At 44.6% G+C, this 27,998-nt stretch overlaps 1 protein-coding gene across 1 annotated transcript in view; it reads left to right on the top strand.

The window, feature by feature from the left end:
- The window catches only part of MYO7A (myosin VIIA), a 739,224-nt gene that overhangs the window by 504,928 nt on the left and 206,298 nt on the right, over positions 1–27,998 (top strand). Inside the window, exons 20-25 of the mRNA XM_085623258.1 lie at positions 2,831–2,925; positions 6,472–6,556; positions 8,590–8,808; positions 11,921–12,028; positions 24,233–24,442; positions 26,547–26,756. Of these exons, the coding sequence (XP_085479384.1) occupies positions 2,831–2,925; positions 6,472–6,556; positions 8,590–8,808; positions 11,921–12,028; positions 24,233–24,442; positions 26,547–26,756 (927 nt within the window). The remainder of the gene's footprint in view (positions 1–2,830; positions 2,926–6,471; positions 6,557–8,589; positions 8,809–11,920; positions 12,029–24,232; positions 24,443–26,546; positions 26,757–27,998) is intronic.

Here is a 27,998-nt window from a genome sequence, read left to right as displayed (position 1 = left end):
GCTAAAAATTTAATGAGGTGCATGTTAATTTACAAAAATACTTTAATAATACAGTGTTACGAGTTATATGAGAGGATTGCATCCAAGCAAGTCTCTTTTATAGGAATCCTTGCTCCATCAGCACGCCGACCTGACTAGCTAATTTTCCCACCTGTCCAGGTGCCAAAGGGCTCTGGACAAAGGGGGTTGGCTTCCTCTCCTGTGAGGGGAGCCAAATTTACATTTTAAAGGCGGGAACTTCTTTGAAGCTCGTCGACCTAGGAGTGCTAATCAGCAAGTCATCCTGAGGGAAGAGATGTGAACACCCTCTTCCCATGCAGGCTTTGTTTCTGACCACCTGAGAGCAAAGGCCCTCACCCTGGGAGGTCAGAAACCTGTCTTGGGTGGCAGGCTGGCTGAGACCAGTCAACCAACACTCCAGATGCTGGTACGTTTTCAGGGGCACCTCTAAGGTGCCCTCTGTGTGCATGTATTAATAAATCCAACACTGGAATCTGTGTGGGTTTATCAATAAGCAATGTTTGATACCAAACATCCCTATTTTCAGTGAAGTCATCGTGTAGCTGGATAACTCGTTTTCACCGGTGTCCAGCACATGTTCTAAAACAACTCTACATCTCTACATCTCTGCTCACTTGCACTGGGAGTAATGTACCTGACCAGCACAGGGGCATATCTGTTCATGCAGTTATGCCCTTGCATGTAATACAAAGCACCCGGCATTAGGGCTGTAAAGCCCGCTGTAGGGGTGATTTAAAAATACTGTATGCAGTGTTAGGGCACATGGCATACAGGGGTATTGCCTATTGGGGGAAACCAATGTACAGTTTTTGGGAAAGAAATCTGGCACTGGGGACCTGGACAGCAGGAACCCAGTGCACTTCCAGCAGCAATCACATCAAATACCAGGCAAAAAGTGGAGGTGACCATGTCAGAAAGTACCACTTTCCTACAATGATCAACTCTTCGTGGGTTATGTGGGAGCAAAGAGAGGGAAAGCTGTACAGAAAAGAACCATCTCATGATGGATTGTCCAGTGTATTAATATCTTCTACGCATCGATCACGAAATAGCACTCTGAGGACTTGCAGGCTCACTCTAACAGAGCCAAGGCTGTGACCACTGCGTTAGCACATGGCATTTCTCTACTAGATATCTGCCAGGCAGCAATGTGGGCATTCCTGCACACATACACAAAACATTGTTGCCTGGACAGTCAGGCCCGTTGTGATGGGCACTTCGCCTATTCGGTCCTACAGGTTTTATTTTTTTATTCAGATTCGCAGACCCACCTTTGGGGAGGTATTGCATGAGTATCTATTCAAAGGTAAGGAATGTGTGGCTAGAAATCTCCGTCAGAAGAACAAGTTGCATACCTTCAGTAACGCCTTATCTGCTAGAGACTCTATCTTGCTGCAAATTTGTTCCCGACCCTCCCATCCTCCCTGCTCTGTAAACCGGTTCAAGTATAACGGACACTCCTTTCAGGACCTTTTATCTTTTCCACACCAGTGGTCCCTTCTCATTGTGGCTCTGTGCTCCTGGCATAGAAAGTCGCAAAAGTAACTGATGTCAGCTCGCTGAGGTGGCGCCTATATAGGTACAGTGCGTCACTTCCGCTGATGCAGAAGCAAACAATGCCACCTTCCAGTGCACAGGGGCACTGCTCAAAATTCTTACGGATCCAGTCTGACGTCTAGGGATATTTAAAGGTAAGGAATGTAGTAGTGCCTCTACAAGGTAAGGCGTTACTGAAGTTAAGTGGCTTGTTCTTTTCAACTTGTTCACATCACTTCCCCATTGTACTGGTGTGGTTAAGTGGAGAAAAAGGCTTTTCTAAAAATATTCCATATCATCAGCTGTTCTTGGTCGCAGAGTAGTCCCCTGGCACCATCACACCAGAATCATAGTTGTAGAAAATGCGACTATGCACATTCTTTTAATCCTGGACCATCACAGGAAGTAGTATCATAAAACCTTTTAGCCCCAGAAAATGGCCATTGCACATACTGGAATTTCTTCATGTTTTCTTTGTTTCATAATCATATACCCCTGTGGGTTAACAAGTCCAGAACAGGTATGACAGCCCTGCTCCTTAAGAGAGTGCATGGTATGAATGTTTACTATGCAGGGATTTCTGGAGCCCTGAAGTAGGCTGTTGACCAGGCTGAGGATCTAATCAGGCCAAAACATGTTGGATGTATGAATCATTGATATTTAATTAACATCCATATCACATATTTTAATCATATTTAGGGTACCCACCAAATAAAAGGAACTTCCTTGGGTATACTCCAAGATATTGTTACAAAACATTTGTATCCTTGCTTCTATCCAGTTGACATTTATCAGGAAGTCCCAGGACCGGTTGAATCCTTCAAGATGGTATGTACCTATCTTAACATGGGAAATTTGCCAATGATCAAGTATGCCACAAAACTAAGTGGGTGAGGTGACTTACCTGCATGATGTAAGAGGATACCATAGGTGGGCCCTCTATTCATAAGACCTACGCAGTTGTTGCATAGGGTATGTTTCTTTAGGGAGGATGTGCATAGATAGGTCTTGCTCCCTCCCTTTCCCTTTTAGTGGAGTTTTAGACCCTGGTTCAGTGCCATTAAAAAAAACTAAGAAATAATGTAAAAGTGGTTAGAATGCATTCTTTTCTGTGTGTAAACAATGTCTGAATATAGTTTTCAAGCAAATTATATTGAATTCTAAATATTATAAACAATATTGTGAACAAGTTCATCTACTTATGAGCCACTTGAATTGTCAAGAAAACTGTGAAAAAATCAAATACTGGATTAACATATTTTTTTCTTCTTAGGACCATCATGATATGCTTCTGGAGATTGAGAGGGACAAAGCAATCACCGACAAAGTTATCCTCATCCAGAAAGTTGTTCGCGGATTTAAAGACAGGTAAGTTGTGAACTGTAATGATATTTAATGAGGGATGTTTTCATGGCTGCTCCAAAACAATATCTAATTTAGCAGTATGCACAACTGAAACACCAACACAGTATTTTGTAAGTACAGAGTTTTCAATAAAATGGAAACAAAACCGGATGCTAAGAAAAAGAAATTGTGAGAGAGAGTAGGACAACCACAAGCACGTTTGTTAGTTATACAGGGAAATTTAAACCGTACCAGATTGTATGCCAACACCGAGATAAATGTGCACTCGGGTATATAGTTATACCTTATTCAAGATTTTGCACCCTAAACCTGACCCAATCCCTACTCAAATTGTGTCCCTCTGGGACCAAGGAGACAGACAAGTTCGCTGGTAATGTTTACAGAAATTAGATAAATATCTATGAGTGGCCAAAGGTCTCACTAGTCCCAAGGGACCAATTCAAGTAGGAATTGGGTCAGTTTAGGGTGTGAAATCTTCCAACAACATGAAAGAGGTATGAAACATGGAAGAGGTATAACTGTATACCTGAGTGCACACCTATCTGGGTTATTCGATGTATGGGTGCACCTTTTGGATCCTGCTAAGGACCCACTACACGTAGATTAGCATGATTTGTTCCTGCTGATTTGTCATAGATCTGTAGAGACTAATTGGGCAAGAAATATGTCGACCATTTAGCTGAATATTGTGGAACATTATTTCCCAATATATTCCAGCTTTGTTTCTAACACTTGACAGGGAGCCCCAGAATAAAGTACTCATGGAGGGGTACTTTAGTTAACTTTAATTTCACTTCCACCAACTACAGATTCAGTCAGCACTGGGGTTTGGAAGGGCACAGCAACCATATGCTGAGTGAGTTCAGTTTTCACTGAGCCATGCCATCACTTTGGAAAAAAAAATACTCCACCTAGGTTAAGTAATATCTAACATAATTTGACCCATATTGCTCTACTTTACTTTGTTAAAGAAGGATAGCACTTTATAGAGCTTTAGGAGGCCTGTTCTCATGTGATGTGAAATTAATCTATAACATTGATAAGAATTCACGTCACAACTGTTGTAATTAATGATATGAGTGTGGGTATATAGTAGATGGAAGCCTGCAATCAATGTATAGAAACCTGTTGCCAGCTTTCTTATTACACTCTAGTTGTGACATCATTAGTTACTTGTAAACTTGAAAATGGCATTGCAACTACTTTTGAGCTGTAAAATCTCAATGTTTTCTGCCAGAGATATTTTATGCTCTAAAAAGCAGTTTCCAGTGTAAAACGCTTAAATCTCACTCAAACAATTAAAAGTACGGCTGGCTTGCCAGCCATCTTTCTTTCAGATTTTCTACAGGACCACAAACAAAACCATAGAAATAAAGAATACAAAATTCTACCAATGAGTTAAATACTACATTGGAAATACGCAGGTGTTTGAAGCAAATTACTGACTTTTATGTTACCTGCAAAGCATCTCTGGAGACTCATGGAACTCTGTGACACTTGTTAATGTATTTGAGGAGGGCCAGACTGGGGGACATAAATCGGCCCCGGCAGCAATGTTCAAAACAGCCCTGCTCTCGTCATCTCCTCGCGCTATCTCTTTCTCTCTCTCTCTCGCCCAATCCATTCATTCCCTCTCTCTCGCCCTTCTCTCCTCTCTTTATTCTCCTTCTCTGACTGCTTCCTCGACCTTTGCTCTCCCTCCCTCCCTCTATCTCTTTGTCTCTTGAAGCCTTCCTGTGCCTACTGGAATTATTATTGGTGATCTGAGGAAAGTAACAGAGGCACAAAGAACAGCCCTGGGCTTTCAAAACCGGCCTCCAAGGGCTCCAGCCACCTGGGGAAATGCCCAGTGTAAAAAAAAAAGGCCTCCCAGAACGTGCGGATTTTGTTTTGTTTCACTGTAGGGAAACTATCTGTTTCTGTAGAGGACACCCTTCTAATTTACTCTATAAAATATGGGGCTGTTAGTCTACTAATTTATTTCCATCCTATAAATACATTTACTCATGTTTTTGACAGGGGTACATTTCTGTATGTTTCCAGGGTGAGGTACTGCCTATTAAATGGACACAACTACCCACAAACCTATGAGTCTGTGAGCGTTCACATACCTTTTCAGATAACCCATAACACAAAAGCCTAACAACTCATCACAGCACCAAATGTGTAAACCTTTTCAGATAACCCATAACACAAATGCCTACCAACTCATCCCAGCTCTAAATTTGTAAATGCAGAAAATCCACAAACCCGGCAGACTATTCACTTTTGCTGATGCACTTTGCAAATCCACTAATCCTGATAATGTCAATCAGGATTCTAAATTCACACAATGTGGTCATCTTGCACCCCAAGTCCAAATTAGGCATGTAAAATGTGCAGTGAAATGGGCCAATAGGAAAGGGTTTCCTCGTATAACTAAAATAAAGTAACCTTTTTTGAGTATCATCAAACAAATTAGAAGCAGTGTGGGGAATAAAAGATTCAGAGAAATGCACAACTAGTTAAAAAATCCAGTTAGTGAAAGTGTGGTATGCATCATTAATATCTAATTTCTAGTGAGGCACAGATACACCAGACCGCCATAGCAGGGCATGATCATTTTGAAAAAAAATTATTGCTCATTTAGATATTAGTGGGTGGTCCTCCCACCTTCTCCCAGGTCTAAAACACACCACTGTTCCTCTAGTTATTTAGTCCTGGCTGCTGGTGGCCTTACCCCTTAATTACAGAGGTAGATACCAGCATGGTAGTTCAGAAACCATCATGCAGATGTGCATTCTCCACTGGATTGCCCTAAAGGGCTGCCTGGCAAAGCTTTTAGCTGGTGGATAGCCTTGGGCCCCTGGATTTCCAATGGTGGTGGATCGAGTAATCAATATGATTAACTTCCCTGCTGGGTGCAAATACCCCATGGCAGAGGATAGTCCAGGGAATAACTTCACTTGTAACACACATGCAGTGGTTAGGGGCACCAGGTGTCTCTCAGATCTTCACCCTGTGACATGTGCTTGGGAGGACAGGGGGAGATACTGTATGAATTCCTGTCCCAGCCTCGGGGAGAGTCTGCTCATGCCAGGAAGTGAATCCCAGAAATTCCCTGGTCCTAGCACTCTGTCGAAGGATCCCCACCTCAGATCAGGAATAACCCATCACCATCCCACTGCCATCCTTCATTTCCATTTAGTCAAGTCCGAATAAGGACGCACGTAATACCCCCACATTCTAACCTGGCAGGTGATTGGTTGATTGCTGGCTTGACGGAGTGCCGGGATCCTCACATCCATTTAATTGAATCCCCACCGTCACACCTGCCTTGCAATTGGAAAGCTGGTGGCTGAACCTTGGCAGGTGATACTGCCTCCCTCCATCAAATACTCAATAGCATCTATATTTCTAAATGAAATGGTACAGTTTGAAAATCAAATAGAATAGCAGCTTTAAGAATTTAATGCTATATGGAAATGGAAAGATACTTTTTTTAAACGTCCTACTATGAGTGGAACTTGACATTATAAAAAAATAATTCTTTGGCATCAAATTTTGCAGGTCCAATTTTTTGAAAGTTAAAAAATCTGTCTTGCTGATTCAGAGATACTGGCGGGGGCACAACTGCAGAAGGAACTACACAGTAGTAAGTATTTACAGAGCATATTTCACCTCTGCCTTTTTCTCCTCCCTCAATCTAATATCTTGTATCCGACTTCATTTTTTGTTTTATGGTACAATGCACAAGGAACATTTATTGAAATACAGTCATTTGTAAGGGATATTATCCATAGCCATCCTATTTTACAGTACTTTCTTTTTGTTACTCATAGGACATGGTGTTTAGAGGAAAAGGCATGTACCTTTTAACCCTCTCTCATGGTGGGTGTCTTTCGGTCCACCTAATTAATTTCACAGCCTGTAATTCTACCTAAATTAACTCAGAGGAAAAGCTGTCCACCGAATAAAAATCATAGAAAATATATTCATGAAAAAAGTCACAGAAAACATGAAGTCTGTCACAAGCAGCGCAATGCCTCACAGGGGCCATCAGTCAAACAGACAGCTGCAGCTCAGAGCTGGAAACAAAGGCATTTGGTCTGCAATGATGACCGCCACCAGATCTCCAAATTGGAAGAAATGCCACCTCAGTCAGGTAAACTGTGACTGCACAAGGAATGGGAGATGGCTGCACACAGCATAATGGAATGATGTTTCAAAGAAAGCCTTGATTGGTTTATTCGAGGAAGGAATGGGTGGGTGAGGTTAGATCAGAAAGGGCAGGCAGAAGCAGGAACAGTGATATGGCATAGCAGATTCCCCCATATAAAAAAACCACTAAAATATTTAAATGACATATAAGCAGTGAAAAGAGAGGAAACTAATTGAGATAATAGTAAAACTAATCATTGCAACATGTTAGAAACGGTAAATGTGATGAGTAAAATTAACTAAAATAAATGTGTATTATGAAAAAACTAGAAAAATGCTACAGATCCGCCTATGATAAACAATAAAGGCAATTGAAATTAAGAAATGATTGCCTCTATGTACCTCTGTATGGTTTGACACAGGTAAATTCCAAAAACATGGAACCATCATATGCAGCCATTGCTCATTTTGTCACATGTACAGTATGTTCTTACCTCAGCCTGAAGTATGTAAAGTTGAAGTATTTCCATACTAAAGTTGAAGTACTTTTATACTACCAATGTAACTCTTGCATCGTCTACTATAGATAAGAAAGTCACTGATTTTACAGATAGTACAAAAAGGTCTGATTTACTTTGATTAGATACTTGCGTGCTCCTAGCAGCAATGTGAGAAGTACCTGTCTAAATAATCAATAATGGGTAAGATCAGTGATTCCAGGAGAAGGTCTACAGTGGGTGAAAAAAGTCTGGTACAAGTTCTCATTTCAGCCATGTGGTCAATGTACCCTATTGAGGATACTTTAACATGTAAGTGATAAATGATCTGCTCTTTAAAAAATGAATGAGGCTGAAGATTGTAGACCAGTAAGATTATCTTCAAGTTACATGGACACATAAAATGACCAACAGAGTGAGAAATGGATTGCCTTCATATGGTTTCTGATGAAGAGAGTTCAAGAATTCACTGACTTTCTTTACCTTAAATGTTAATCTATGACTCCAGATTTCTTGAGGCTGAAAGCATGTCATGCGTAGCAAACAAACATAGATATCACTACCTGAAGGAGGCTCCTTGACAAGAGTATTCATTTGGTAATTCCCTTCGATAGTGTTTCGCACAATAATCTCCAAGCTTCAGGGCCATGGGAACGATTGCGAAATACCATATATTAGCCAAATGCAAACAATTCTATGCCATAATGCTCCCAAAAAGTCCAGTATTGTGCCCTAAAACTATTTGAGAATATATCTCCCAAAATATTGCATCGCAGGATGGTGACACAAAGTATGGTGTCATTGGTGAAAATAGCTTGCTAAAGTTTCTGAAGGCATCAAATTTGCTACATTTATTTGCATGATTAGTATGTGTTAACATTTAGACAATTTTGTTCTTTCTGGGTGGACCAATTGTTGCTTTTTTGCACATCACAATAATAACACCTAAGTCCTGGACCACACTCTCTAAAACCCTAGGTATAAGTGACTAACTAAAAAAATAATTGTTAATCTTTTCTCTTTCAATCAGATGAAAATTGGGTTTTTGAGGCTGCAGGCCCTTTACCGTTCTCGCAAGCTCCATAAGCAGTACCACGTGGCTCGTAAGCGGATCTGCGAGCTTCAGGCACGATGCAGAGGATTCCTGGTGCGGAAGGCCTTCCGACACCGACTCTGGGCAGTCTATACCATCCAAGCCTACGCCAGAGGCATGATAGCACGCAGGCTGTATAAGCGCCTGAAGGGGGAGGTAAGCAGTGGCTAGCCCACAGGGTAATTTCTTGCATATTTACAATCATGTTTTAATTATTTAGTAGCCTTTCACTGTCAAACAGCTGATTTTGAAAAATATCCCACGCAATTTATAGGATTGGAGGGAGCTGGGAAGTAAGGCACCTTTCACTCTTTATACTGGTTTAAAATAGTTAGTACCATGAGACTCTGCTTTCCTGTGCCTTTTTGTTTATGAATGCAAAAGTAATGGTATGTAAGAGGTGGGCACCAAGCGCCGATTCATAAAGGTTGGTGTACTTGCAAGTATGGTTGACTCTTTTGGTGTACATGTAAGTATGGTTGACTCTTTTAGGACTACTGACTTAACTCATGAATTTCATAAATAAGCCAGGAGTACTTTTGCCTTAATTCTGAAATTCATGAGTAATGTAAGACTCTCAGCAAACTCTTTGTTAATCAGGGCATTAAATGGGGTGGTACATCCGAATATAAAATGGAAGCCTCTCTTTCGATGGCTTCCGATTGAGGCAAGATCTATTTACAAAACTGCCTGCATCACACACAAAGCCTTGCACATGTCCTCCCCTCGTTACCTGGCAAATAAACTGAAATTGTCCGGAGGCTCTCGACCCTCTCGTAATGCGGAAAAGCTTCTGCTTGAGCCCCCTGTCTTCAAAAGGGAAAGATCGATGGCGCAATCCTTCTCAGGCAATGCGGTGAGAATATGGAACTCACTTCCCCCATTGCTCCGTGCCACCTCCTCTACCCGGATCTTCAAAGCTGAACTCAAAACTTTTCTCTTCCAAAGACACTTTCAGAACTAATACTTTCATACTCCGGCCCCTCTTGGAAATTCGCTCTTCATTGTAAATTTGTATTTTTTCCTGTGCACCCCTCACCCCTGCATGCTGTGTTGGATTTTGTGTTTGTGTACCCTTTATTCTCAGGCCCCTCTTGGAAGTTCGCTCTTCATTGGTAATTTGTATTTTTTCCTGTACATTCCTCACCCCTGTGTGCTGTGTTGGATTTTGTGTTTGTGTACCCTTCATTTTTAGTCTGTGTAATGTTATATTCTGTACCACTTTTCTCTTGTAACGTAACTAGCTCTATTGTACAGTGCTCTGACACCTTTGGGTAATGTCCGCGCTTTATAAAAATGCACTAAATAAATAAATAAAATAAAAATAATATAGAGTGAGTTCCTCCACCTCTATTTTTCTGTTTTTCCTTTGTAAACCAACCCAATTGATCAGTCTGTTGTGGAAACAATTCTTATTTTCTGCACCCAGGTCACATCAGAGAAACTAGCCAACCAGCATGTAATCATTTTTTTTATTTCCATAGTCACATGGATACCAATATTTGCATCTCTAAAGTTTTCATAATTCATGTACTATACTGTTCATTTTCCTTTTAAATAGATGAGGCATAAACCTTTGTATTATACCATGCATGTCCCTGATGACGGTTTTGAAACCAATCTCCTTTGTCAGTGTGAAACTGCTCATAATATAAGTTGGATAGTTTTGTCTATATGGCATGGGGAAATTTAATGTCACTAGTCACCTTGTAATAAATTATTAGTAGTAGTTATCATTGTCATTTTTATAACAGACTCTGAAACACCTAAAAAGACTGTGGAATTTTAAAGACTGTACGCATGAATCTCCCTATTCTATACAACATAACACTCTATTTGGGCCACCACTACCTGCCAGTTTCACCTCTGCTGCTGTAGAAATCACAAAGTGATTAGGTGCAGACACCTCCTCCACTGATATTTGTAGCATGTGTCATCATTGGTGTCCACTCCACACCCAGGTAGTTTAATATCATCTAAGTGGACTCCACTGCTTTTGGGACTTCCGGTGATTAATTGTCTGGATAATTCTGGGGATCGAGGTTTACTAGAAATGTCTACAGGTATATGCGGTTCAATAGCACCCTACTGTGGGTCTGATGAGAATTCATTGGTGACTGAGGAGAGGGCATTTCTCTGTAGTCACACATTCATCAAGGTGTAATGCTGGCAAATTAATCTGCATGATTGCTCTTCATTGCCTTATTGCTCATGTACAGTAGGGTGCTACTGAACCTATTAAATGGCCCAGGTAGGAGAGTGTCTTTTCTCCATGATTGAGTTGAATGTTGAAGAATGCACTCATATTTGAGATCTAACAGCACTGACGAAGGCCTTTGACCCATTTTAAGCAGAATTAAGGCTGAAACATGTAGGCAAAATATTCATATTATTGAAACATTACTTCCAATAAAATCCCGAGTCTCATGTTTTTAATTATGTCCCAAGTACCCATTCAATAAAAAGGATATTGGGTGGTTAGATGGTTAGAAAAACAATCCAAGGAGCCTATTTTACAACCTGTCAGGTGAGTTTAGCTTCACGTGTCGTGCCCCTATCTGAGACTCCTTCGAAGAGATGGGTGAGGGCTCTTCTCTGCCTAACTGTACCACTGGCCTAACTCTCAGCACTCTGTACCCTTCCACTACCAGCTCAGATTAATCAAGTTCATACTGAAAACCTGCGTTTCAACAGGATTGGCCTTACTTTGGATATGGCGCATCTCCATGCAAAAACAGACCCACGTGCCCAGCTTCAGTACAATCCACTCAGCTCCACCACAGGTTTTGGAATTTACAGACTTCCTCTAAGACTTAGCCACGCCTTCCACCAAACAGTAGTCCCTACCAATTTACATAATATGGATTCAGATCTCGATAGGCAAGATGTTGAGTTTGTAATACTTTATAAAACAACAATTGTTATGACTAGATTTGGAAACTATTGAGAAAGTTTCACAGCTTAACTAATGCATCTTTGTATAAGTTGAGATTTTCCAAATATTATCAACAATATATCTGTAAACGCAAGTAGACCCTAGCCTAAGAAAATCCCACTTACATTCTTGTTGGGTTCATTTGACCAACATTATTGCTAGTACACATGCTTTACCTTCATGTGCTTTAAAGGAATTTCTCAGACATGCTTCTCTGCTGTAAAGTCCACCTATGTTGTATTATACTTTTTTTTTTAAACTGAATGTCTCTCATATGTCTTTGCAAGGAGGTTTATATACAATCATTAACCAAGTTAAACATATGTTTTCCAGTATCGCCGTCGCCTGGAAGCAGAAAAGATGCGACTTGCTGAGGAAGAACGTTTTAAAAAGGAGATGAGTGCCAAGAAGGCTAAGCAAGAAGCTGAAAAGAAACACCAGGTAAATGCAAGATTCTGTATTTGTCTAACAATTGAATATTTTCATAGAATTTAACTCTCCAAAAACCCTTTAAGTATGTATTAACCATAAGAAACCAGTTTCTCAATTTGCAATGTATTGTACATGCTACATACACAATTTCAGTATACTTAAAACTCCTCGAAATCTTCAAAGATACATTCATGATGCTAATAATTTAATTTAGGAGAAATATGTTTATGTGATACAAAGTTAAAAGCATTTATCATGATAGTCTACATGTGCAGATTCTATTCAAACAGTTCAATATTACTAAAATCATATGCAGTATCACTGTAATTACATTCAAAGCTTATGCCTGTAACTACACTTAAACTACAGCATACAGATTAAGAGTCAACCTATTGCATGACATATAATGCAAACAAATACACAAAGCTACAGAGGACTGGAATGTATCTACAACCTCTGTTATTCCATCTAATACTGCCGACTTTTACTTGCAACATATTACCAAGAAAATGATAGAATCTTTTGATTCTTATCTTTCCCAAGGAGTCCGCATCCTTCATCCTGCGGCCTCTGGCTGGGGGCTGAGGGGGTACCTAAGGGACCCCCATGTAAAACCCTGCGCTGTGTGGCTGGCACCATGGGGTGCCTACCACAGGTTGCAGCATTTTACATACAAACCCCATTTCCCCATAGGAGCCTGTGTTGTTGGCCGGAACACTGGCTCCCATAGGAAACAACAGGACTCTGGTTGCATTGTAATCGGTTGGGCGGATCCGCCTACCGCGAGTCGGTCAGTTCCTAAATCTGACACGGTGTTGGACGGAAAATGTCCACCCCACATCATAATGAGGCCCTTAATGTCTTAAAATGTGTTTCCAAATTCTCTCCCTTCTAACCAACCAAAGGTGTTTTTTAATCTAAATTTATAAATTCTTAACTACAAAATTAATTATTCTTCTCATCTTTTTTCCATAGGAAATCCGTGTAGTCCAGTTTATCGCTTACTGTTTACTGTTTGAAAGAAACACCCTTATACACATGTAATATAAACAAGTATTGACTAATCAATTGTATGTCTCTTCTGTGAGAGCTATTGGCATTGGTAATGTTTTGTACCCATGCTGTACAGCAGTGCAAATGATTTGCAGTGTTGCAAAAACTAATTTAATAAAGCACTATGATGTAGCCAGGGCTAATGTGCTTTTTTTTATTTAAAAAGTGCCTTAGCACTGGATGCATCACAGTCCTTTTTTATTATTATGATTTTTAACCATGGTGCTATACAGGAAGGCTACAATGCATTGCCAAAGTGGTCCATGCCCAGTCTATACAGCACGATCAGAAGGCAATGGCAGAGAAAATAGTCTCAAAGGTGAGGTCTATTGGCTGTGCCAAGGCTTGTTAGGTTTCGGCACAACATCCTGTGGCTCTGAGGAAATCAGTTAATCTTCCCATGAGTGAAAAAGAAAAGAAATAGGACAGTTGGCAAAAGAAATCCTATCACATAGAGAAAGCATCACATAAAGAAAGCAATTGTGCCTGTTAGAAATGGGATTTCTGGTTGGCTAAGGCTTGCGCCAAAGTCAGGCAGAAACCACCACTCTAGTCAGGGCAAGGAAGTTACACGCCAAAGATAACCCCTGCTCACCCCCTTGGTAGCTTGGCACGAGCAGACAGGCTTATCCCTGAGGCGATGTGTAAAGCGTTTGCGCGCGCACCCAGCAACAACACCCAAGGCCCACCACAAAAGAAACTCCACACAAGGTATTATATAAAAATAACCTTTGTATTATACCAAAACACATTAGATAAAAACACACACTTTACAATGTGCCAACAGGCATGGGCAGAATTTACAAGGGATTATATATACAGGGGACAGGGCCACATGGACCACTGTCAGGAATTAGCACTTTGTAGAAATAGCACTTAGAACGTAGGAATAATATTTTAGAACATAGCACATACAATCACTGTAGCACTAAAAATAGAACATATAGCACACAACCAGTAACTACTGGTAACAAGTTAGTACTACCTACGCAACCCTAACCACCTTAGGACAATATCGCGCAGGGAACTAGGACCTCACTAGCACCACCTGTACTAGGAGTAACAAACAACCACCTAAGTATCGCAATACCTGTAGGGATAAAAGCACATTACACATGACGCATAAAAACATTCAGAGGTGTAAACACAAGGCACATGACGCATAAAAGCACAACCTACACTAGGAAAGACCTTCCCCTACGCATAGGTACAGCTAGCAATCAACATAGCATAAAGGCATTGCGCAGGCGCAAAAGTACATATGTAAACATCAACAGGTACCCTAGGTGAGGGCACGACACAGCAAAACTGTCCCCAGGCCAACCTGGCCCTTCAGGGGCTCAAACGCCCTTTGTCCACAAAGTCAGGGCTGGACTGCGCAGGCTGCGCAAGCCAATGAGCGCAGGGGCACAACCTAAACGTGGCAGCTGCCCACTAAGTGCTGGGCAGCTGTAGGAATGAGCGTGGGCACCACTGTGCCGTCTTGGGGCAAATAGGGCAGGTGTTGGAGCCTCCCTGGGCTCTGAGAAAGCAATGCCCCCTAAACAGCGTGGGAGCCTCGTGGGCTCTAGAACGATGTGCCCTCAACGTTGGAGCGCCTAGCACTCTAAATACTCATGCCCCCTTGGAGCCTTGGCTTCTAAAACAAATATGCCTCCAAACGTCGTAGAGCCGAGAGCGGCTCTGAATCAACCAATGCGCCCCGTCGTTGGAGTCCCGCTCGGGTGACTCGCGAGCCTCGCCGGCTCTCAAATAATGTGCCCCTTTGGTTGGAGTCCCACTCGGGGGACTCTTAAATAGCAATGCCCCCGTTGGAGTGGTCCGCAACTGCGGTGACGCCGGGGGGGACAGGGGCAGAGACCACAACCACACGGAGTCCTGCTTACCTCGGACTCCCGCGTGGTCTGACACTCCGTCCTTCTCTCTGGTGCCGGCTTTCCCTGCACGGTCGAGCAGCCGAGCCGCGCTGCCTTGCTCCTTTCACGGGCGGCTTGTGGGGCTTTCGCCAGAGCGGGGTAGGCTCCCGCCTGGCTCCTCTGTGGCTGCGAGGCTTCTCCTTTTGTTCTCGCGGTATTTCCTGGTGCCGGGACTTCCTGCCCGCTCTGCGTTCCAGTGACGTGGCGGTAGGAGTCCCGGTTGCCAGGCAACCCTCCGGCTTCTCGTGGCGCCGGCGGTAGCGGCGAAGAACTTCTCTCCTCTTTACCGAAGCGCGGGGTGGGCTCCCGCCTTCGGTCCAAATAAAAATACAACGATGGCTCCTATTGTTTAGGCACACAAAGCGGGGTGGGCACCCGCGACAGCACCAGTATGCGGGGTAGGCACCCGCTATCAGAAATAAAGCACTCCTGGCGCTGAGGGCAAAGGTGGAAGCGCTTTCTGCGCTAAAGGAGAGTCCAGCGCTCCCAGGCGCTGGAGGCTTCAGCAAAAGTCCCAAATCAAGCGCTCTTAGCGCTGAAAGTCAAAATGAAAGCGCTTCCAGGCGCTTTGGGGGGAATAAAAGAAAAAGAGAAGGTCCAGCAAAGTTTTAGGAAGGGGGCAAGGCTGGGCCAGGGGCCAGCTCACTGGGCCCTCCAGGTGTCAGGATCCCTAATGTGAGTTCCAAAACGAAGCGCAAGGAATTAAGTTCAATGGGCGCTTCAGTCTTGAATGGGTTTCAATGGTCGAGTTTGTGGCATGCCCGCATTTCCAAGATGGCCGCGCAGACGCTGAGGTCGGCGGTCTAGTTGCTAACAGATCCAGAGAGAGACGATGTGACGCGCGCGCGCCTGAGGTAGTGCGCACTTCACCAAGATTTTTCCTCAGAGAAGACGTGTTCGAGAGAGTTCCCAGTTCTGAAGAGAATACCTTGTCAAAGACGTTTTCCAGAGTGACACAAGAGAGTTGTGTCGATACTTACCGAAGAGAACAGAAAAGCCGCAGAGTCCGTAGAGGCTACTTACTGAGAGTAGAGTTCGGAGTTTTCCTCGTTGCTACAGGAAACAAGACACGAATTCTGCAGCACCTGAAGAGAAGACAGAAGAAAGCTAAGTGAATAATTGATAGATTATCTAAGGTCACATAAAAATGATAAGTAGTGTTTGGTGACGCGATAAGTAAGACTTACCAGGGACAACAGAGATCAGCATACCGAGTCCTAAAAAGAAAAGAAGAAAATTATAGTATTTACTGAAGAGGTTACTAAGGGAAAAAATAATTAAGGACAATAAGAACTGTTAACAAAGAAAGTAAGGAGTAAGACTTACCTGAGCCATAACAATTCACAGTAACCATAGGAGAGGAAGCAACTGGAGAAGTTTAAGCACAAAAGAATCATCTAGAAGACAACAGTTATTAGTATAGCTAGAAGCTATAAAGAAAGAAGAGAAACCGCGAGAAGAAAGATTGATGGTAGGTCAAAAGAGGAGTTAAAAGATATTAAGACTACAAGATAAATAGGTATAATTAAAAAAGAATATATGTTTTACAGATAAATAGTGACATCAATAACAAGAAAGAAGAAAAAGGCAGAATTGAACAAGAAGAGAGGCACAGAGTTCAGGATACTGGGTAGGTAGGAAACACCATTACAAAGAGAAGAAAAGAGACAGAGTAGAGTAGAGGAGGAATAATAATATAATGTTGTGTGTTTAGTTACCTCAGGAAATCTTCAGTAGCAGAGAGATAGCTGAAGAAGAATTCCAGATAGGAAAATCAGAAGGTCCAGAACCAGTCTCTTCTCTCGTTTGTTATTTTATCCAATTTCCCCCTTCCCCCTTGCTGATCAGTTAGAGCCAAAGATATATCTTGGGGTTGAGTGATTAGTAGTGGGAGTCGGGAAGCTAGCAGCTTCTGTTCCTGTACAAGACAGCGGCAACCAGCGGGAAGCTGAAGGTGAGCCTTGACACCAGGGCACGGAGGCAGTCCCAAGTGGCGGTTCCTCCTAGCCTCCAGCAGCAGCAGCCCCCTCCTGTCAGGATCCAAAAAGCAGAACAGTTTCTGTGGGGACACAGCCCCATTTTTATACACTAAAACCCTTTGTTCTGGGTGAGGGGGAAAACCAGTCGCAGCTGGTTGGGGAGCACCCTTGATGTGCTCAGCCCCTCACTCTATTCACTGGCAGGGCTAGGGTCATCAGCCGCACCACAGGGGCCGGAGCCAGCATTGTGTGGGGAAAACCCTGCCATATTCAGGACCCAGGTGTACTCCTCCCACCCATCTAGCTGCTGATCTCCCCATTCACCACTGGGTGACTTATCCTGACTCTGGGGAATCCCTAGCCCGTCACATGACCTCAACCAGCCAGTCATGCGACAAGGCACACATTTCACACTGCACACCGAAGTGCCCACTTCTAGAAGTGGCACTTCCACACTAGGTACATGCACGCCGCACACATCATCGCGCAGCATTCAATCACACGAGTCCGCACATACCAAACTCGGGCCTGCACACCCCACGCATCAGGAACTACTAGGGACACATACATTCCCCATGCATTCCTATGGGAGGGCAGGCCTATCTCACCACATGCACTCAGAGCGCGCACGCACTTTACCCTGGGACACAGGGAAAGTGCGCAGAAACCAAAAAAATCACCACACCAAGTCACCAGTAAAAAGCAAAAAAGTTCAGGGGTGAACCTGCCAGAAGGGCCAAGTCCAACACAACCCCCTTCCTGCCAAAACGCAGGGCAGACCAATCTCCACCGTGATGGACTTCCCTGCTTGGGGCGATAGAACACGGACGCGGGCCCGCAACTGCAGGGACACCCTCCGGTTCTACGCCACGGTGAACCTATGGAATTCTTTCTAACACCACTGTCTGGACCAACTGGGCTACCCCACTGGTACTCCCAAGCTGTCCGCGGCCAAGACCAGGCCCTAGGCCACCCAGGTGCCACTGGTCTTTGCCTAACCATAGAGTGGGGGGTAGGAACCCCTGGCACATAGCGTCCATTCTCCACTCTTCCTGTCTGCAAGACAGGACTAGATTGCCACTGGTTCTCCAGCCTAGGTCTACACCCTCAGGCGGACCAGGAGTCTCAGGGAAGGCTCTCCTCCCCCTACCTCTTCTCCTAGGGTTCCTCCTCCTCTGGCGAGGGGTACACCTAGAACGCCATTCCAACCCAGGGTTTAACCCCTCAGGTTGTACCGGGGCCAGAGGTGGGCTCTCCCACCCTCTGCACCCCCTTCCAGAGCCCTGCTCCCTACCAACTGGGGCGATACCTCTGGAAGAAGAACCGGTCGGGACGCTGGTTACAGACGTCCCACCCTTCAGGTCAGGCTGATCCTGAACCTGGCCTCCCAACCTCCGGCCTAGAACCTTTGGTGGAATAATTGCCTGGCACTCCAGGACTTCTGGGGATTTCCACTCCATCCCCCTGAGGCTATCAAATGACACATATGTCGAGCGACTGTCTGTCTGGCGCTGATCTCCCGTCCCCTGTCCACCTGACAGTGCGCGGAGATCCCCCAGAACAGAAGTGGTGTCACCCTGGTCACTACACGGGATCCTAGCCCAACTGGGAAGTCCCTGACCCACCGGCTCTTCCACTGGGGAACTCATCCCCCAATCACTCACGCTGGACTCCTGTACCCTCCCTACCGGAGCGGTACTGCCAGACTCCAGAACCACAGGAGCCCTGTTTACAGGCGCTCCAGGTCCTCTACTCACTAAGAGATCTTCCTCAAGTGGACTAACAGCACAGCCTAGGTCCCCAACTTGGTGTTCCCTCATGAAACCATCCAAGTCCTGAGGCAGGGTTTCGGGCATCTGGGGACCCTCGGTCACCCCCTTACTCCCGCTCCACTGAGCCAGGCAGTAAGCCCCTACACCCTCCTCGCTATCCTGGGACCTAGCTGGGCTACACTGAGCCTACTCCACCACGCTGGGCTGGAGGATCTCTGACCCACTATTGTTGGAATCACTCACTAATGACTCTAGAGGACCTCTAGCACTTTCCCAATGGTCTGCTTTTTCTGCAAGCTCAAATGGCTCAGACAATCCACACCCCAACAGGTGTTGGCGCAACCCCGGCACACAACAACTGAGCAGGTGTTCTTTGAGAACCAGATCATACAGGTCGTCATAAGTACGTTCCGAGTTCTGATCCACCCAATCGGACAGTGCCTCATTACATCCCTCCAAAAACTCCTCCCAAGACTGGTGAGACAGTTTCTTACTGCCCCTGAATTTCAACCTATACTCCTCCTCTTGGGAAACAGGTACCATACTCGGGGAACTGGGAATGGGACTCTCTGTACTGCACTCTATATCGCTGCCACCACTGGACTCCACCCTCACTGGGGAATCCAGAAAACTACCACTGTGCTCAGGGGACAGGGAAAGGGATGAGGCGCTATCTCCTACGCTGGACCCAGCAAGGGACTCCCTACCCACGGGGTCCTCACTCTCTACTGGCGTCCAGGTACTGTCATCTTCTTCTGAATCTTCAGGGCTCCCCACAGACCCACCACCCTCCAGGTGAGAGGCCCGGGCCCTGTCTTCCTCACTGCGCTCACGTTTCCATTCACCTGCTTGCCATCCAATCATGTGGTTCCTCAGTTCATACACAGTGTCTGACTCTCTCACCCCTATGTTTCTCTCTCTACAGAACCTTTCCAACTCCTGCATACTGTAATAAACTAGATCACTGGGATCAAAAGCAGGCTCCATTCTGGCAGACGTTCTAGAGAAAAGATCACACAGGGAACCTAGGGGTCTGCGTTTAACACAGGAGTACACAATTCACAAAGGATTCAGCAAGCTCTCTATCCCAGAGAACCCACACTCACTTGCCTAGTGCCACACACCATTCATCCACACCCACAACCCTCCCCTCGGACTGGTAAGGCAGTTTCTACCACCCCCGATTCCTCAACCTGACCACCACGTGACACAGGTACCAACTCTGGGCGCAGGGCGGGGGACAAATGTACAGGACACTATTACGCTGCCACCACTGGATCCCACCCTCTGGTGAATCCAGAAAACACAATGCACTAAGGGGGATGATCTACCCTCCCGAGCTAGGGACACCTAACTCATAGTGCACAAGAAACACATTTCCAAAGAAATGACATTTAAAAACAAACTTAAAACACTAATCCCTATACCATGTGATTTATCTAAATGCAGAGTTTTGCAGTGCAGCCAGTCGCTGCTGCGGTACAGCGCAAATGCAAGTCCAAATCCCACCGCTGATCACCAATGTTAGAAATGGGATTTCTGGTTGGCTAAGGCTTGCGCCAAAGTCAGGCAGAAACCACCACTATAGTCAGGGCAAGGAAGTTACACGCCAAAGATAACCCCTGCTCACCCCCTTGGTAGCTTGGCACGAACAGACAGGCTTATCCCTGAGGCGATGTGTAAAGCGTTTGCGCGCGCACCCAGCAACAACACCCAAGGCCCACCACAAAAGAAACTCCACACAAGGTATTATATAAAAATAACCTTTGTATTATACCAAAACACATTAGATAAAAACACACACTTTACAATGTGCCAACAGGCACGGGCAGAATTTACAAGGGATTATATATACAGGGGACAGGGCCACATGGACCACTGTCAGGAATTAGCACTTTGTAGAAATAGCACTTAGAACGTAGGAATAATATTTTAGGACATAGCACATACAATCACTGTAGCACTAAAAATAGAACATATAGCACACAACCAGTAACTACTGGTAACAAGTAAGTACTACCTACGCAACCCTAACCACCTTAGGACAATATCGCGCAGGGAACTAGGACCTCACTAGCACCACCTGTACTAGGAGTAACAAACAACCACCTAAGTATCGCAATACCTGTAGGGGTAAAAGCACATTTCACATGACGCATAAAAACATTCAGAGGTGTAAACACAAGGCACATGATGCATAAAAGCACAACTACACTAGGAAAGACCTTCCCCTACGCATAGGTACAGCTAGCAATCAACATAGCATAAAGGCTTTGCGCAGGCGCAAAAGTACATATGTAAACATCAACAGGTACCCTAGGTGAGGGCACGACACAGCAAAACTGTCCCCAGGCCAACCTGGCCCTTCAGGGGCTCAAACGCCCTTCGTCCACAAAGTCAGGGCTGGACTGCGCAGGCTGCGCAAGCCAATGAGCGCAGGGGCACAACCTAAACGTGGCAGCTGCCCACTAAGTGCTGGGCAGCTGTAGGAATGAGCGTGGGCACCACTGTGCCGTCTTGGGGCAAATAGGGCAGGTGTTGGAGCCTCCCTGGGCTCTGAGAAAGCAATGCCCCCTAAACAGCGTGGGAGCCTCGTGGGCTCTAGAATGATGTGCCCTCAACGTTGGAGCGCCTAGCGCTCTAAATACTCATGCCCCCTTGGAGCCTTGGCTTCTAAAAAAAATATGCCTCCAAACGTCGTAGAGCCGAGAGCGGCTCTGAATCAACCAATGCGCCCCGTCGTTGGAGTCCCGCTCGGGTGACTCGCGAGCCTCGCCGGCTCTCAAATAATGTGCCCCTTTGGTTGGAGTCCCACTCGGGGGACTCTTAAATAGCAATGCCCCCATTGGAGTGGTCCGCAACTGCAGTGACGCTGGGGGGGACAGGGGCAGAGACCACAACCACACGGAGTCCTGCTTACCTCGGACTCCCGCGTGGTCTGACACTCCGTCCTTCTCTCTGGTGCCGGCTTTCCCTGCACGGTCGAGCAGCCGAGCCGCGCTGCCTTGCTCCTTTCACGGGCGGCTTGTGGGGCTTTCGCCAGAGCGGGGTAGGCTCCCGCCTGGCTCCTCTGTGGCTGCGAGGCTTCTCCTTTTGTTCTCGCGGTATTTCCTGGTGCCGGGACTTCCTGCCCGCTCTGCGTTCCAGTGACGTGGCGGTAGGAGTCCCGGTTGCCAGGCAACCCTCCGGCTTCTCGCGGCGCCGGCGGTAGCGGCGAAGAACTTCTCTCCTCTTTACCGAAGTGCGGGGTGGGCTCCCGCCTTCGGTCCAAATAAAAATACAACAATGGCTCCTATTGTTTAGGCACTCAAAGCGGGGTGGGCACCCGCGACAGCACCAGTATGCGGGGTAGGCACCCGCTATCAGAAATAAAGCGCTCCTGGCGCTGAGGGCAAAGGTGGAAGCGCTTTCTGCGCTAAAGGAGAGTCCAGCGCTCCCAGGCGCTGGAGGCTTCAGCAAAAGTCCCAAATCAAGCGCTCCTAGCGCTGAAAGTCAAAATGAAAGCGCTTCCAGGCGCTTTGGGGGGAATAAAAGAAAAAGAGAAGGTCCAGCAAAGTTTTAGGAAGGGGGCAAGGCTGGGCCAGGGGCCAGCTCACTGGGCCCTCCAGGGCAGGGAGGCAGTCCCAAGTGGCGGTTCCTCCTAGCCTCCAGCAGCAGCAGCCCCCTCCTGTCAGGATCCAAAAAGCAGAACAGTTTCTGTGGGGACAGAGCCCCATTTTTATACACTAAAACCCTTTGTTCTGGGTTCAGGGTGAGGGGGAAAACCAGTCGCAGCTGGTTGGGGAGCACCCTTGATGTGCTCAGCCCCTCACTCTATTCACTGGCAGGGCTAGGGTCATCAGTCGCACCACAGGGGGCGGAGCCAGCATTGTGTGGGGAAAACCCTGCCCTATTCAGGACCCAGGTGTACTCCTCCCACCCATCTAGCTGCTGATCTCCCCATTCACCACTGGGTGACTCATCCTGACTCTGGGGAATCCCTAGCCCGTCACATGACCTTAACCAGCCAATCATGCGACAAGGCACACATTTCACACTGCACACCGAAGTGCCCACTTCTAGAAGTGGCACTTCCACACTAGGTACATGCACGCCACACACATCATTGCGCAGCATTCAATCACACGAGTCCGCACATACCAAACTCGGGCCTGCACACCCCACGCATCAGGAACTACTAGGGACACATACATTCCCCATGCATTCCTATGGGAGGGCAGGCCTATCTCACCACATGCACTCAGAGCGCGCACGCACTTTACCCTGGGACACAGGGAAAGTGCGCAGAAACCAAAAAAATCACCACACCAAGTCACCAGTAAAAAGCAAAAAAGTTCAGGGGTGAACCTGCCAGAAGGGCCAAGTCCAACAGTGCCCATGTCTTGTCTTAGTGAAAATACATTTGGAAGCAGGTGACATCACAGCAATCAAGCTGAATCAATCAGTACTTGGTCCATAGTCTATCCGAAAGCAGATGAAGTGAAACTAGCAGGCACTGGCCAATTAGAAGTCAGTAAATAAGAGTAGCAATGAGCCAACAAATCTTAAGCAATGGGTTGGCTGCAAGCCCCTTGTATACAATATCTCTCGCAAGACAGAGCGCATGCATCGCCCCCCTCTCTAGCACATGTAGCTTTGTAATAATAATTGAGGGTCTCTAGTAGCTGTTCCAAGGCATGGTGAGATTAAGTGATTTGCTCAGAATCGCAGGATGTTCAGCCGACACAGAGACTCAAACCTGTATCCCCAGCTCCAAAGTCAGCAGATTTGGCCGTTGCGCCACACCCTCTCCCTTTGTTTGCACTCTACAATGCTCTACGCATAGATACATGTTCTAATTGAATGTAGTGTAATAGACTTATTTCAATTTCATAATGTATTCAACTAAATTTCATTTGAATTTTGTGGCTCCAATAGATTGGAAATACAGTGGGAGGATGGCAGTGACTCTCATTGGAGCTGAGCTATCGGTGGTCAAGTTGATCAATTCCCTGCCAAATGATCGATAAGATTAAACTTCCAAGAGGACTCTATCAACACCTATTATTTTGTATTCTCCATTGTTAGCTACCAGATTGCACTTAAGTGTCAATGTTTGCTAAAAGTGAACAACTAAATTTGATGGGAGCAGTATTATAAGAAGTGTAAATTAGAAATTGTATATCTAAAAACCTCTATACTGTAGATTATTTTACTCGATTCCACAGAATAAGTCCCTGTGTGTTAATTAAAAAGGTGTAACGGGTACAAGTAGCGGGTCCGACCATTTAATTATAAGTCATAAGATGCATATTCAAGTTTATACTTGTAGGCACCATGAGTGTAATACTGTTGAAGGAGGGTTACTTATAGGAAACAGGATAACATGAATGATAATCCCCGAATTTTTTAATAATTTGATGGAAATAGTAGTTACTTAGTAATGGGAGTGTTCAACAATAGGAAAATATTCAGCAGATTATAAATGAGATCATTTTTAAACTTCTCCTACAGGAGCGCCTTGCCCAGCTGGCCCTGGAGGATGCTGAACGAGAGGTGAGGGAGAAAGATGAAGCCCGTCGGAAGAAGGAACTTTTGGACAAGATGGAAAAAGCTCGCAATGAGCCAGTGAATGACTCAGAAATGGTGGACAAGATGTTTGGATTTCTGGGAACGACTTCCTCTTTGCCAGGCCAGGAGGGTCAGGCACCAACTGGATTTGAGGTATTGGTTGAGCTGGATGCTTTTTGGTTCACTCGTCTGACTAACTGCATTTGATACAATGTCAGGAATTGTATTGTCATCACTGACAAAGAAATTCAAGAAATCAGAAATAATAACAGTTTCCTGTTTGAATACCTAAATAGCAAAAGTAATATACAACATAAAGGAAGCAAAGGAAAAATACTGAAATTGACAATATATGTTTGTATGGGCACAAACGTAGACTCATAATTGATAAGTTTGAATCACTCATATTTTATGTTTGTCTTATTTATCATTGTAAGGCTGATTTACACACATGAAAACAATTAGAGAGTGTACCACAAAGGTTTAAGAGTCGACTAAGACACATAGGTGCACATTTCAATTAATGTAAGCAGCAAAAGGAATCTCTTTCAAATTTCAAACGTTTCATAGACTGTTTCCAATTTAGCGCTCGTGAAAATGTCATACACGGCACACAATCTCAATACTAAATCAGTCACTGTACTATAGATCAGACTTTACATAAAAGCAGTAACTAGGTGTAAATTGAAGGTGTTTGCCATTTCAAGCATCAAACCTTCCTAAGAGTTAGTTTGCTATTAACATTTTTTTTATTTTCATTGATAACGTCCAGGATGTAAAATCTTCTATTCAGCCAGGTTGTATATTAATTGTCAAACCACAGAAACCTCCTAATCATCGGGAGGAACGACTGAGAAGCATTAGGTGATCCACGAGGAGCGCACCTTGGAGTATGTGGGACTACAGGAGATCCTGAGCCCTTCCTCCATGGGGCACAGATGACCCACGGTTAGGGGAAAGTGCGGGATGACAAAGGTCAGACGGTTTAAAATTGGCATTAACAGGATTACATGCCAGAATATGACCCTGTGTTCTGTACTGACGAATGATAAGAACTCTTGTGAGCTAAGAGGCAGAAACATGTTGACAGTCTAAGTGGGGATGGGGTATTGGTTCTCCTAGTCTCCACACTGGTTTTTAATACCAAGTGATATCTCTCACAAATTTAAAGGAATTGTTGGTGTATCATATTGTTTTTAATATATTCGTATCATAGGTTCAATAGTTAGAAGTGCCTCCTTTACTATAAAGTGTAGGCCCGTTCTTCATCAAACAGGGTTTTTGAAGAGCGAGGTGAGTCCTGTGATAAAGCATGACATCTAGTGGCGTATGAGGACCACCCATCTCAATTTTTTGTGTGTCTATAGATAGGCTTGAGGTGGATGATCACTTATAGAGGAATAAACTAACATTTACTTGAGTGGCTTTTCTAGTGCTTAAAGTATACAAATTGTCCCATTGTTATGTTGTGTAGATTGCCATCTTTTGGGACATTATCAAAACCCTCCCTTAGTGTTTATGGAAATATACTCACATGGTACTTTTCAATGCTTTCTCATCTTGTTCTACACCTACTACTAGAGTTTGTCAGTCGTAGGGGGTGGAAATAGTGGACAAGCACTGGTGCATACATTTGTTTTCTTTCAAGAAAGTTCTGTCGCAGGCTTGTTTGTTTTGTAGTCTGTTGTGTAGAGCAGCTGCAATAATGACTTGGGGTTTACATAGTTTAAAACCATGTATGGACTTATGCCATACCACCTTTGCAATCACCAGCTGCCACTGGTGATAAAGGCTAAGCAAAATTATTGTTTCTCGTGAATAACCACAAAAGTTTGATTTCTTGGTGTTTAATCAAATGTGTGGTGATCCCCTCTACCAGACAATGTGGTAACCTCCCTTCTTCTGCAAGCCTTACAAATGCAAATCTACCATTATTCTAGATGTTTCTCAGTCGTAAAAGGATTATTTGGATAGAAAAATCTGCAAAAAAATTGTGAATTAGGCCCTATATGTTTCTTTAATATCATAAACAAGTTTGATGCTAGCCTTTTAAAGAATAACCTCTGATACAGTCTTGTTCTGGAAATTGTAGCGACTACTGCAAACTTTGAAAAGTTGTATTATTTTGAAAGGCCAGTAAATTCATACAACATTATTGACACATCTGTGTTGTTATGGCACAAATATTATGTTGATCATGAAAATCTGTAAGTGTAGAAATAGGCAGACCATTCACCTCTATTGACTTGCATTGCAGGATCTGGAACGCACTCAGAGTCAGCGGGACATGGAAGAGGAAGACTTAGATGGAGCCTTGCCAATGCCAGAAGAAGAAGAGGAAGACCTCTCGGAGTACAAGTTTGCCAAGTTTGCAGCCACGTATTTCCAGGGCACGACCACGCACACATACATCCGCCGGCCCCTGAAGCAGCCGCTTCTCTATCATGAAGATGAGGGGGACCAGCTGGTAAGCTACGTCATCCAGTGGTGTAGCGAAGGTGCCATGGGATCTAGTGCAAGAAAGGAAAATGGGTCTTCCCTGATTTGGTAGCAAAACACTACTATATTTGGGGTCCTTTGTTAATCAGGGCTCTGTGTCACTGCACCTGCCCCGTTATTCACAGCTATGCCCCCTGGTGTCATCACCTGGATGACATGGTAGCTTGTGCTCTAGTTATATATCAGAAGATGTGCATGACAGTTTATCATGCAAGAGGTACTTATTATGCTAGCCTACATGTTGATGTTCCATTTAGTAAGAACTTGTACTGGGATTGCAGCATCATTCTTGAACATCTGCAGTTCAGTTATGATTGTAAAGTGGCACTGGATGTGCCCTGTTATATTCAGTCCGTTCCTTTACTTTTTCTACTTGACAGACATGGCTTGGCGCAGCAATTGATTACTCATATTTTATATTGTTCGAGATTCAGTGGGCGGACTTCCACCATGGTCTTATTGCCACTGCCACCCATTGTTTATCCAACCATAAATAGACAGTTCAAGGGTTGCTGGTTTTAGTTTGTCACTATAATAGCGCTGTAACTGTGTTTTTTAAGGGAATACATATATACTTGTTCTCTGGCAGTGCCAAGACTTCATATCTCCTGAAGATGAAATGGATACAATTAGTCTATTGGGTTCAGATCATGAGGCAGGGAAGTTTTGCCTGTATGGAATTTCAAATGCAATATTTCTGACAAGGGTTCATAGAGAGTTTGTTATAATGGCCTCTTTATAAGTTCCCCAGTTTTAAGAACGAGGAAACCAGAGAACTGGAATGTACAATTTCAGCCCTTATCTAAAAACCTAAATGCAGGGACTACAGGTTATTTTCCTTAGAAGGAGAATAACATGTAGACCTGGGAATGCCAGGTCCAATTATGCATGTTTTCCTCCTTCTGGGGGAAATAACAAGCCCACACCTATATGCCATTTGTTAGAAGCAGGTATTAAATGAGTGGGAGGGCAATTTTGAGGTCTGTGGTGTGGGTGGCAGGGGCAAGGGGCATGTGGAGAGCAGAACATGTGATAGTAAAGCTGGATGGAGGATTTGATGCTCCACGTTGTGCATGAGGAGGATGCTAGGTTCAACTGCCCCTGCACCACAGCACAAAGTTATGCGTTTAAGTCTTACTGGGCCCCGGATTACCATTTGTGGGATTTTCCGACAGGTAATCCTTGGCCATGAAACACTGGGCTACTCAAA

Source organism: Triturus cristatus, chromosome 8, assembly GCF_964204655.1.
Source record: "Triturus cristatus chromosome 8, aTriCri1.1, whole genome shotgun sequence".
NCBI lineage: Eukaryota > Metazoa > Chordata > Amphibia > Caudata > Salamandridae > Triturus > Triturus cristatus.
The sequence above is the reverse complement of the archived record's forward strand: the minus strand, read 5'-3'. Positions and strand labels throughout refer to the sequence as shown.